At 37.2% G+C, this 13,800-nt stretch overlaps 1 protein-coding gene across 3 annotated transcripts in view; it reads right to left on the bottom strand.

Annotated features, from left to right (window-relative positions):
* The window catches only part of LOC113239366 (atrial natriuretic peptide receptor 1), a 212,339-nt gene that overhangs the window by 35,266 nt on the left and 163,273 nt on the right, over positions 1–13,800 (bottom strand). For all 3 annotated transcript variants that reach the window (XM_026476345.1, XM_026476344.1, XM_026476346.1), the window contains 2 exons: positions 10,970–11,051; positions 8,820–8,943 (listed from right to left, as the gene is read on the bottom strand). In XM_026476345.1, the coding sequence (XP_026332130.1) occupies positions 8,820–8,943; positions 10,970–11,051 (206 nt within the window). The remainder of the gene's footprint in view (positions 1–8,819; positions 8,944–10,969; positions 11,052–13,800) is intronic.

Here is a 13,800-nt window from a genome sequence, read left to right as displayed (position 1 = left end):
ATTATACGATCGGGAAATTTGGTTTGTAATAAATTCATTGTGTCAGTGGCTGTGTGACTCACACAGCCACAGCGATGAATTTTGGTTTACAAAACAAAGTTCTCGTAGAAAAACCCTTTAGTGTCGGGCCCAATACATGTATTAATTTGCCCGTTTTGGACAAACCCTGTGTAGGTAGCTCATGTTTATGTCCTTTCCCTCGTCTAGGCTCAGTCCACATAAATTTGTTAGAAGAGGAAAAGAAAGGCTGTAACAAAATAAAACAGTCAAAAGTCTAGGTATCTACCCCAAGAAGGCCTAAACGCGGATATTGCTTTAAAAACAGTTTCAAGTTAATAGTAATTTTTCGGATTTAAATCGCGTATATTTGTTTTTTCAAACAAACCAACGTTTCGGGCTCTTTACAGGTTCCATGGTCACGGTTGACTGAGGTTGTACAGTCATCAACCAGTTATGTCCAATATTAATGCAAACCACCCTCTTTTTTCAGTATAGTTACAAAAGTTATGAATTAAATACCTTATTTTTAATTTTACAAAGAAACATTCCAATTTACGCTACGTAATGTTTTACAAATTATTTAATTATGTTAAATTTGTTAAATTTATTTATGGAAATTAGAATAAATTAAAACATATTAATTAGTACTGCAGTGTTATGTCTGTTTGGTGTTTAAGTTTAAGTGGAGTTGGAGATTTACATGATGATTAATAAGCCCGCCTTCTCTCTTCGGGGATTTGGAAAAAAGTGATAATGAAACGAAACCACGTGCGGATAGTGGAAGAAAAAGAGATTCGGGAACGACTACAAATTTCAAAAGTAAGTAGCCAGAAACCATTAAAAAGGGTGATAAAAAGGTGGCATGACGATGAAGGAGGTTAACGTCGTCACACGTGTGACGATGTGACCTCCTTACATCGTCAAAAAGGTGGGAACCTTTTTATCGCATTTTTTCCGGATCCTGGCCACTCGTTTTTAAATTTTGAATCGTTCTTTAATAATTTCCTTTGCCTCACCATTCTAATTTTGTTTCGTTACATCTTCACTCCTTGCCTGATCGTGGCAGCGAACACGTCTTCTCGTTAATTTTTTGAAATGTTTACCAGTTACCAAAAATCTCTTGTGCAAGAAACATTTTAAAATTCACAAATACTAATAAAACGGGAATAATATTTATAAAAATGGATTTATTATCACTATTTCTTTACCCTTTTGAATTTTGAACTTTAAACTCACTAAGCAAGACGTATGAAGGTTGCAGAGGCTACTAATACTACTCTCCTGCTGAACATTCCAACCGGTACCAGCAGCGGTACACGCTTTTCATATGTATTAACTGGGGTGCACGACAGGAGCCTCCTCCCTCAATGTACCATTTCCTTCCTGTACGTCTGGCGTATCCGGGCTACAATCACCGAGTCCCGTACGCCGGCTGGCAAATTCTTTCACCACTGTGGGTAATGTTCATAGTGTATGCCATCAATATGTTAAGAAGTCTATTAACACGTTCAGCGCCAAATGGCAAAAATCGTGGAATCACATTTTTTTTACTTAACTAAACTTATATAGTTTGTGTTGTTATTAGTTTAGTTTTTTTTTTATAATACTAAGTGACGGAACGAACAAGGCGTGTGACTGGTGGCAAGCGTCACGCCTGTCCCTAACAGTTGCAGTGTCACTCAGACCTTTAAATCACAAAGATCTGAGAGGCACCGCCACTGCGCCCGACACCATGAGACATAAGTTGACAAGTCACATGTGCCTGTAATTTCACCAGCACCCTTATCCTTCGAAACCGTTCACATTACTGTAATAGGTAAGGTGGCAGTACGTCCTGGACGTACTATTTCACAAGGAGCGCTATTGCTGCTAAAAGTAGTGTGTGGAATTAATATTATGACCCCAAGTGCCCCGTTATTCATTTTTTTTTTTCATTTGTACTGAAAACTTTTTTCATACATTTAGCTAAACAAAATAATAATTTATAAGTTAAGTTTATTGTGCTAAATTTGATCTCATTTAATAAATTAATTGAGTATTTTTTTAAAAAAGGCGATTGATAGAAAATTTTAAATTTTTTTTATTGGGCCATAACTTCAAACTATCACATATATTTATATCCCAAAAACACTGAACGATTGGTAAGGGCGAGTGCTTTCAGACGCTCATACAAAATATTCGAAATTGTATACACTGAGATACTTGGCCTAAAGAGGCAAGCCTTACCTATATCTCGCCAGGGACACACTGGCCCGGGATAAAAACATTGGATGTCTAACAAGGTATACACTTGGTGCTGAACGTATTAACAATAAATTTATAACTCGTACTAGGTAGAATACAAAAACGAGGTGGTTTACATTTAATTTTTGCTACATTAATTATTAATTAGTGTTAAATTAAAGTTCCAATGTTTGTATAAACAATGAAAACCTTACATTTACCTCTTTTGACGACACAGAGAGCCAAGAAAAATGAAATCTTCACAAAAATATCGTTATTGTATCAATTACAAACAATCCGTTTATACCACATACAATCCCGAATGAACGAGCCGGAAGCAGAAAAAGGATAATGAAGTCCTTCGTTTTTCTACGAAAAGGACGAAATAAATATTATATTTGGGATATTCAAGGTCAATATTCAAACAATGAATATCCAACCTACATAAGGTAGGATATTCATTGTTATTCCTTCACTTCTCTATTTTTATATTCATGGTTGTATTTTTTGTTGCTCTTCATAATATCAATATTATTATTTAATAATATGCTATATAAGGGAAGCCACCCATTGGGCTGGCTTTATTCGGGGCCTATGATCTATTGTGATCACCAATGCTTACAGAGCCAAGGCCTTTCCTAACTCCGACAGTATTTATGTTGTGGCCTGTGCCTTCCCAGTATGGAACTTAGTACTCCCATCAGGGGGCAGCATTGGGTGAGGAGATGCACAGGAGTTTTATCCACCTAGTGATAGGAATCTACAGTCTCTATTTTCTCTCTGCCCAATAATTGACAATATGCTTGTTCAAGCCACAATGCCCTGTCAAGACTCTAGTGAGCATTCCGATGTCATTTCTGACCAATGATAGAGCTTCTTTATATGTTTATCGGGGATTTGTATAATAATAATTATCTTTTTAAAGAATTAAACTGTATTGGGGAAATTTTTCCTGCATCAACATCAGACACGAGTTGTGTAATTTTATTGTTCCAGGAAATCAGACGAATACGCCTGTTTTTCTTCGGTAGATCAAAATAAATTTTAATTATCTTACAATCTTGATGACACGCTTCCCTTTTTCATTTAAAAACAAATTGAGAAAAAGGAGTTTTTTTCTCGAATCTTGCGTTTGTACGATGATGCCATCACTCGACGGGATTTATTGTGCGATGGCGTTCCGAAGCATAACTAAGAACATTACTTATCGGAATCCATTGTTTGTTGATATATTTTATAAATGTATTTATTTCTTGTGTAATTTCAATTTCATAAATTACGGCATTCCACGCCACTTGAATGAATTTTGTGGGTAATAATGGCAAATAACTTACCATCCGCACCGTTTTTCATGGTAGAAAAATGTTGTTAGTTTTTGACCTAAGCTCAAATTCAAATTTTTCCCGTATTGAATCGGTTCGATAACCCGAGTCGAGCGTTAGGAACACTGGTTTTATGGCAGAATTTTGTTTTTTATAAACGAAATTGAAGCCATTTGAAAAGTGTATATCGTATACTATACATGATCATTTAGTACAAACAATATCGGCATATGTCAAGTACCTATTCAATACAGCGGTTTTCTTGTAAAATTTAGTGTTAAGTTTGTGTTTTTTTCTATCGTGACAATTTGTAGGAATCGTGTTTTCGCAGTCAGTCGGTGTACATATCCTCAATTTATATTTTTCCAAAAAGATTGATGGAGCACTTTCACTATTATGCGGAAAAACTCGTAAGAAAGCGTCTCTGAGTCCCTACTTTCGAAGCACAAAATCCGCAGCCACGGCCGTTTTCCCACTATGGATGATCTTCAGAACTACTCTCGTCCATCAGGGAAAAAACGTGCCCGTTCGAAACTGTCAAATCGCGTTGTCATACGTTCTTAGTTCTACCTCCGTCATTCAAGTGTGGAAGGTCATCAATTGCGGGCCGTATCTACGGATTTTCGAGTATACGGAAAGCCATACACGCTTCCGGGACCAATTGAAGTATTCAGGAAGCAAAGAACAATGGCGAACTCTCAGACAACTCATTTTGCGTCATCGTTTGGCATAAACCGGACTTTTACATGAAATCAAATGCAGCGTAAATTGCGCAACTCATATAACTCGAGTCACAAAATTACATTCGTCTGGCCTCACCCTTAGTAAACTAAAGCGTCGAGGGATATGGTCTCGGGACGAATCCGATGTTGACATGTTTCCTTCTTGAGCTAAAAGCTCTTACGACATTACACTGACCTAAAGATGGCATCTAGATGTTACATATACAACCATGAACTTTCTATATCTAGCTTACCAGTCTATAGTAGTGTCACTACATCCCTCAGATTTAACCATTTGTAACAAGACCTGACTCATCGTCACAAATAACTACCACGGATTTTTATTTTTCATGATTGGATCTGGTGATGTTTTACTACGAAGATTTTCATGTAAATTGAGTTAAGAGCGAAGAAGAAGAAGATCGAAGGAAATTTTCTTTGTTTGACTTTGTAGCAACACTTACTCCTTTCCAGACCACTCTGACGTAGAGGGAAATGAGGCAGCAGGTGATCTAGCAAAGGCTGGTGCTAGGGCACACACGTCTCACGAGAAGTTTGGTTACATAGCAAGGATCTTGAGCATTCAAAAGCCCCGATAGCTGCCTACAGTACCAAACACTGTAGAGAAGCTCGTCTGTGGACAGGAATGGCATCAGTATGCTCACTAGAGACTTAACAGGATACCGTGACTTGAACAAGCACGTCAAATGTTGGGCAGAGAGAAAATAGAGTGTACATTCTGCCACGAGGCGGATGCAACTCCTGTTCATCTTCTCACCCAATATTACCGATGGGCGTATAAAGCTCCATACTGGGAAGGCACATGACACAACCAGAAATAATAAAATCTGTCGGAGCCAGGAAAGTCCTTCAGTTCTTCAATGCTGTCGGCATTGGCTCCGATCGATTATGAAAACTTGCAAAACCAATATGTCGTGAAAAGAAGAAAATGAAGAGAGAGGGAATGAGAGTATGTAATAGTCAGTGCGGTGCGGTGCACGCTCGGATTCGGACGTGTCCACTGCACAATAAGAATTATAATAATTCGCGACCCGCGCGGCAATAGCCGCTGCACGTAATTAACTATGGGTTCTCAGCAACTCATAACCAACGAACTGTTGGCGTTTATACAACACGCCATAGATACCATGGACGAAGTCAGCATCGTGCAGATCTGCAAGTCAAATTTCAAAGAAGAAGAGATTTGCAGTGGCAAGACGCTGCTTTTCCGGACGTTTGGCAAAGCCGAGCAGATGCCGTCACGTCGGAGAGATGGAGGAGCGAAGAGTCTCCAGGACGTCATTACGTTATTCAAGGAGACCGACCCAGACGACGTGCCTGCATTCGTGGCGAAGGACCTGCATAAACTGCCCCCTGTCACGTTCGACCACGTCAACGTCACCAGGCTGCTGAAGGACATCACGTCCCTAAAAGCAAGCCTTGCTGAAGTTCAGTGTAAATTGGAGGCCTCAGACAACACCATCAGTGAGTTGCGTGCCCAAGTTGTATTACTTAGTAGTGCGGCTTCGGTAAGTAGGTCACCTGAGGCCTGCAACGTGAACACTTGTCGCGGGGCGCAAAATGCTTCTTTCAGCAGTTTTGAGTCGGCTCACATGCATGTGTCACCGACCTCTGGCGCTGTTGCCGCGCGCGTTTCCCCGCACTCCACCCCGCCGGAGACGACCCCTCCACGTGATTACGCAGCTGTTGCCGCTGCCCGACCTAGTACTCCACAACCACAACCCAGGCAACCAATGAAGGGAAAACCGAAGAAGAAATTCGTATCTGGAGCTGCGTCGTCAGTACCACCGAGACGAGTTGATCAGTGCGACGAGGACGGCTTTCGGAAGGTGGAAAAGAAAAAGAAGAACACTAGCCGAAACCTCAGTGGCACCGCCCTGACTGGCCCGAATCATTTATTGCGTCCAGCGGTACCGACGACGTTGTTATATTCATTACTCCACCAAGTCTGCGGATATTGTGGAGTACATGCGAGTGAAGGCCAACGCAAACCTGAGGGTCGAGCGGGTGGAGTCGCGCCACAATGTGAATTTTAATTCATTTGTGGTGCGAGTACCAACTCAACACCTGTCGACCTTCATGAGAGAAGACTTTTGGCCGAAGGGTGTCATGTACCGGCGTTTCCGAGGACGGCTACCGGACACCCACGTTGCGTCACACGTCGAAGTACATACGTGTAAATAAATAGTGTTATATGTATATTATCATGTTATATTGTATTTATGATTAGTCCGTAAGGTATTTATTTAATATTTCTGTTATATTATTGTTATATTATATGTATATTAGTCTGTAAGGTATCTATGGGTCCTAGTTGCCTGAAATAAATAAATAAATAAAATAAAATAAATAAATTGTCGCATTTTGTACATGCCAGTGACTCTTAATACCCCACTGCCATCTATAAATGGAGCCAAGCTTTTTAAGTGATTTATTATTGGCTCTTATTTTTGACACATTGAATCTCCTTATCGAAATATTGACCCTTTTTCTCTTACAGTAACATTAGAAACAGCAAGCACCTGGTTCAGTTTCAATCAAAAAGTTTATCATCCTCCATTCCACTGTTCCGTGTGTTATGCCATCATCTATCTTTTTTGAGAGTTCATTCTTGGGCCCACGATAGAATTCTGCTAGGGCTGGAAGGGTCAATCCACTAGCTAGTGAGGAAGGATTATCACTGCGCATTTGTTTATGGAACGAATCCATATAAACCTTAGCCCTTTTTCCTGCAAATACCTGCTTGTTCGTTATTTGAAACGATGATTCATGAGTGATAGCTTTGAATAATCCAGTTTTGGGGCAACTTCACTACGTTTGCTGATTTATTCCTGGACCTAAAGGTTCCTGCAATATCAGATCTTAGTCTCCAAGGGCTCCTTACAGAAGTTTTTGATTGTAAGATTCCAAGATCTTCATTCTGCGTACCGAATATCGCATGCTACAAAACTTGCCCTATTGTTACATCGTCCATTGCCGTTTCCATTTTCCACTCAGCAGTCATACATGCTTTATAAGTTAACCCCATGCCACGCCCTGGAAGTCACAATTTTGTAACTTAACTCTCCTATCTTCAGTTTCTGCGATTCCTTTGTTGTCTTCTAATGCGTACAGGATCATGTTGGCGGGGAAAAATGCGCGCTGAAAGCCAGCTTTTTTTGCTCAAATGTTCATTTCTAAATAAAAGCAATATGTTATTTGATTTTTATGAAAACGTGAAAAGCGAATAAGTAATGAAAAGAAATAATGAAGAGAGAGGGAACTAGTTAATGTACATAGAATGATTGGTTCGTAAACGAACATTCTCCCGGGGAAGAAGTACAAGGAATTAAAAACTTAAACGCTACACATACAAATTAAGTGAAACTAAGTTAATGTAAGAGTACAAATTTAAACCCAAACATATTTGGCACAAGTTGAATTTTGATGCAAGCTCGACCCTTTCTTTGAGCGATTTGGCTGCACAAACTGGATATTGAAATAATTTGTGATGATGGCGACTATCGTGCAGACAATGTACTAAAAGAGCTGTTCAACCTGAGCCATAAGAAGCACCAAGATTTAGTCATGGGTTTCGCATTATGCCGAGGCAAAGAATTTAATTTCATGCCCAGCTATTCGCCTACATTCGGAGGACTCTGGGAAGCAGCAGTGGAAAGCGCCAAATACCACTTTAAAAGAGTCATTGGTAGCAGCTTATCCATATATGAAGAGTTCAATACAATCATGGTCGTGGTAGAGGGAATCCTCAATTCTAGACCAATAATCCTAATGCGTAAAGACAATTCGTACTTTACTTTCCTGACACCAGCACATTTTTAGGTTGGTAGATCTTTAATTTCAATTCCGGAGCCAGACATTTCGTCTATTACTCAAAAGAAATATGGCAACATTCCTATGTCCAAATATAGCAACATTCCTGTGTCCAAATATAGCAACATTCCTGTGTCCAAATATAGCAACATTTCTGGAAAGTTTGGTACAAACAATATCTTACTCAGTTAAACAACCGTCCAAAATGGCATGTAAGCCAGCCCAATATATTAGAAGGAAGGTTGGTACTTCTTAAACATATTAATTGTGATCCTTTGCAATGGCCGGTTACCAAAGTGTACTATGGCCCTGATCAAAAAGTCAGAGTTGTTGATGTTAAACTACCATACGGAAATGTCTCATGTTGAGCTATAAACAAAATCCGTGTACTGCCTGTAAATAACGATTAGCATGTACTTTGTAGGTTAGTTTAAATTTGTACTCTTACATTAATTTAGTTTCACTTAATTTGTATGTGTAGCTTTTAAGTTTTTAATTCCTTGTACTTCTCCCCCGGGAGAATGTTCGTTCAAGAAACAAATATTTTGTGTACATTAACTCGTTCCCTCTCTCTTCATTCTCTTCTTTTCACGACATATTCGCTTTGCACGTTTTCATAAAAATTGTATATATATTATATATTTTCTGCATGCTAAACATATTGATTTTATTTAGAAATGAACAAAGCCACCCTAGCAATAATAATAATGTTACTTACTCCTGAACTGTAGCGTCGAGCCAGAGAATGCATGCTCCCGCGCAAACGTCCGCCCGGCTGCAGCACGTCGCTCCAACTTACGCGCCATGTCATCATTGCTATCTCCGCTTCCAACTTGTAATGCCTGGCATAGAAATATTTCATTGGAGACACGAAACTATTGTCCTCAAATACTAAGTTTAACAATATACTATACTATATACTGGTAGGCTTCTAATAATTAATTGTATAGCTTTATGATTAGTATAATAATTAAGGTTTATTTTTTATTATTTTTTTTACCAATTGTATGTTAGCTTCCCTTACATTTGTTTTTGTTTTTTTACTTATATTTAGATTAAGTTATGCTGAAATAAATTTATTTTTATCTTTATCTTTATCTGTATCTTATATAAAATTCGAAACTAAGTCAAATAAGACTGAATCACAAAATGATGTGAATTTTTTTGAAAAGACGTATTTTAACGAGCGTTGCAGCCCTTTAATAATAATAAAACACACTCATAGCCCCGCACTAGGGAAACCCTGTATCGCGGGCGTCATAGACGCACACATAGGTAGACAACGCCAATTAGACCCAAACTCACGAGAGAAATAAATGTAGGCCATACAAATATTTCTCCCGGCCCGGGAATCGAACCCGGAACCTCTGCGTGTCAGGTCAGTATGATAACATTTCGGCCACGGAGGCAGTGAGGCCATTTGAGTGACCTTAGAGACTACCATTGAGATTTATCGATCATTCAGATCATGGACTTTAAATTGTAACGAATTCAGATTTTTACCGCATTAACATACTCTTGTATAATTGTTATCAATTTATGACGATCCTTGATGGAGAATGATATTTGATATATAATTTAATGACAACAATATTATATAATGAATTGTTAATTTTCTAATTATTGTGTGCTTTTCTTATAATTTTCCTTTTTGTCTGACGATCTCAATATAATTTCTTATACTTTGACATGTAGTGCAATTTATACTGTAATGTTATATTTGAGAAATAAATGAATCTGAATCTGAATCATTATAATAATTTTACAAGGATAACGGCAATGACTGATTAGTTTGGACTGAAGTACACTTGGTTTGGACCAAGTATGCCTTCATGATCATTATTTTACGACTGCGCAAAGTAAATAAGGTAACGGCTTCCATAAAATCTACCGTTCTAATAAATAACGACAAGGTAAACGTCAGGCTCGCAGAAATATTTTTATTAAAATTCTTGAGATGCGAAGCGATGCTGCCGCGCTTAAAAGAAACCCGATGAAATAAGTAACGGTTTTTATTGCAAGATAGACAATGTTATTTTATAGTGTTATCATAGAATAGGTGCCATACTTACTCATTTTTTGAACGATATATCTACTACCTACAAATTGATGTTTAAAATTCACAGCAACTTAACGCTTAACATTTTAACAAAATTTGCGGTAGGTTATTTGACTTTTTTTTTTTCACTTTCTTCTTCCTTACTTAATCTATACTAGCCGTGTGATTCTTATTTAGTCCTTTTGAAAAAAAAAATAGTTCAGTTAAAAAAACACACTTCTATCAAGGTATCTACGATAATGTTGTCCTCTGTAATCATTAGGTGTATCAAAACCCTTTGAACTGACGTGGAAAATAAGTTACCTAATGTGTAAAACGACATCAAGAACACTTATAAATAAAACTAAAAATATCTATTACGAGTATTTTAACGTTAAACGCCCTATACATTAATATGAATTTCGTATAGAGGCTTTAGTTGACCTACTCTTAGGTTACAATAAGTTTACAGATAACAAAACTGCCTTAAACAAAATAATAAAACTATCTTTTAATTCGGCAAAAACCAAGTGGTGTCTATTCTTAAGTAAGTACTAATTTTTGTATTCAAAGCGGTTGTTCGAAATTAAAATCTCTCTACGAATGTTATATTGGAGTGTTTAACGTTAACATTTTGGATATTACTAGTTTTATTTTTAAAACGTTATTGATGTCGTTTCACTTATTAAGCAAGTATGTACTTTCCATAACAGTGCCTATACAATGAGATTACACTGACAGTTATAGCTAGAGACAGCGTAAAATATTTGTGTACAAAACATAGTTTCTTCTCGTGACCGGTAGGAGTGCTGTATAACTACAATACAAACCTGTAAATGAATACTGATAGAACTGCCAAAATCACCACCACCGAGCTCAGAACAATACTTAGAATTGCGTAAACCGGCAAAGCTGAAACAAAACACAGTTTTATTTGTATTGAAATAACATTTTAGAATAATTATTATTCAAAGTGTGGATTCATGGGACTCCATATCAAAAGTAAATAGACGCTCCTTTATGGAACGCAAAACCCCGCATTTACTATAAATCACTGTGACGTTCCGAAGTGACAGGTCGTAGGGAAATTTTCACCGTGACCATAACAGTGACTGTGGAACTCACCGAGACATTAAATATCACAGGAGTCCAACCATCGCTGATAATACTTTCTTCCCAATTGATATAACTATAGTTCAGAATAGGGTGGTGTGCATTAATATTAGACATAAGACATAACTGGCGGATGATTTTACCATCTTAGTTGTCCGTGACCATCGGACTTATAAAGAGCCCAACGTTGGGTTGATTGAAAAAACAAATATATATGTGTAGCAGTCGCCAAAATCTCAGAACTCGATCTTTGATAAATTGTTCATTCTCACTATAAAACGATATGTATGTAACTGACAACTGACGTACAGCTTTTATACGTTCACTTGTTTTGAATAAAACATAAAATACCGAAAAATGAAATTTAATTCCGCCTTCCCCTTTCCGTTATCGGGGGATCCAGATGTAAGCTGGGGTTCCACCCCAGTGTTATGGATATTCCAAAGATTCGCACGAAGCGTTACGCTTCCGCATTTATTTGGCGAACGGCTATGGAATGGAATTCCCTGCCTGCAGACTTGTTCCCTGAACAGTATAACTTGGTCTTTTCAAGGCGAGAGTGAATAAGCATTATTTAGGTGTGCATGCTCCATTATCATCTTCATCGTGTCTTTCCATCAGAGGTGGAAGTCAAATGTGCACTTATGTTTTAATAAAAACAAAATACAGCCCATAGCGGCTTCTTAAGCCACCAACAACTTTATATTATACTAAACACCTGTCCTTTCCTGTCAGTGATAAAAGGCTTAGACACTGTCCCATTTTCACGCGCTCAAAACGAATGTATACGTAAGCCCAATGATCCTATACACAATAAAGGCAGACATGTTACTAGCGTCCGCATAGTAAATTTTCGAAAACCTCTCAATAAACCGATTATGCGATAAATCTGCGTCGAGTAAAAGAGACGCATTTGACATTTGTAAAATTAGCGTCTGTAAAACTGTTGTAAAACTCTCGTGTTTATTTAGAAAATGCACTAGTTACTATGTTAAAGTAAATAAAACGCAAGGAATCATATATCAGGCGTAAGTTTTAATTTTTCTGTTTATTTTAATAAATAACATTAGCTAATATTCATTGACTTACAATTATACGGACGTCGGGTCCGCGCTAAAAAGTGTCCGAACTTATAGGGCGTTAAAGTCGTATACAGAGCGTCATTCACGCTCTAGTCTTCGTTTGTTCGACTGACAGCGAAGCAAGCAAAAGTGGACAGTACTGCGATGACATTACAATTTAAATTCAACGTTTTAGCTTCTTCATATTCCTTTACATGTCACTACGTTTAAATAGGTTGACTTGGGACATTTTTTTCGTGGTTTTTGTATTAGACCCGTCGTCCATTTATTTGTAAGTCAATGCTAATATTATAATAAGTAGATAGATAATTAATTATTTGGCAAATTATCCCTGTAGCGTGTACGATAAGGACGCATGAGCTCCAGTCAAAGATTATAAGTGCAGACACGTGCATTGTAGGCAACAAAATCATAAATTTGGTAGATGACTGACTGTTTGTTGTCGGGAAACTTATTTATACAGATTTGTAACGTTCGTCTTTATGCCATATTACATTATACAATTATTTATTGTCTGTATAAATGAAAAAACACAGAATTGAAAAATAATTATTTTTTATATGATTTGATCAAAAGACCAAATAATGTTAATGTTTGATAACGAAAGAACAATTTATTAAATTTGGGGAAGGTCTATATCCAGCAATGGACATCTTTTGGGCTGAAATGATGAAAATGAAATTGACATTATTACTTTAGAAATGCCATTGTTCCAAGATAGATGATTCTATTTGACTTATAAACATTTTTCACGTTCGTTTAATAACAAAATAAATTTGTTTTCATTTTCCATTGTGTTTTACTTCTCATAATTGTCTAAGCCCCGTCAATGCAAATGACGCGCGATTTTTTTTTAAATGTTATATAGGTTGCGCGACAGACTTCAAGTGTCGGTTACATATGAACGTAAAATATCTTGAGTACAAGATCATCGCGCAAACCGAAAAATACCGATACAGGGTGGAGTCAGAAAAATTTATGACCCGTATTAATAAATCCATCTCAAATGCGGGATCAGTGTTAAGAACTTGACCTGTCTTTATTATTAATAATATCACTGGAGTCAACATTAACAATTACTTCATTAATTACACTACAAAGACGTCGAAATTTCCACATTCTGGAAGCCGTTCGCACATACAAAAGCGAAAATGTGTTTACAAAAGTCAACCTTTGCGTATGTATTTTTTTTATATGTAGAAAGTTCATATCACATAATTTCAAAATCGATACCGTAACTAACTTAACGAAAATGTCAACATTTTTGTAGTTTCTGAAACTAAGTTTGAAAAAATGAGAATTTCGTTTAGTGACATTATTGTTTGCGAAATGTTTTTTTTTTTCGATATCAATTATAGGTTTGCAGATTAAGGAAGTAAACAAAAGATAGTACAAGAAATTATAACTTAGGAAATGGAACTATTTTTCCGGATTTAAATATTTGTTTTTTTTTCAAACAAACCAAC

This window comes from Hyposmocoma kahamanoa, unplaced genomic scaffold (genome assembly GCF_003589595.1).
Source record: "Hyposmocoma kahamanoa isolate Upper Pololo Valley unplaced genomic scaffold, ASM358959v1 99879, whole genome shotgun sequence".
Classification (NCBI taxonomy): domain Eukaryota; kingdom Metazoa; phylum Arthropoda; class Insecta; order Lepidoptera; family Cosmopterigidae; genus Hyposmocoma; species Hyposmocoma kahamanoa.
Note: the sequence above shows the minus strand (reverse complement) of the source record. Positions and strands in the feature narration are given on the sequence as shown.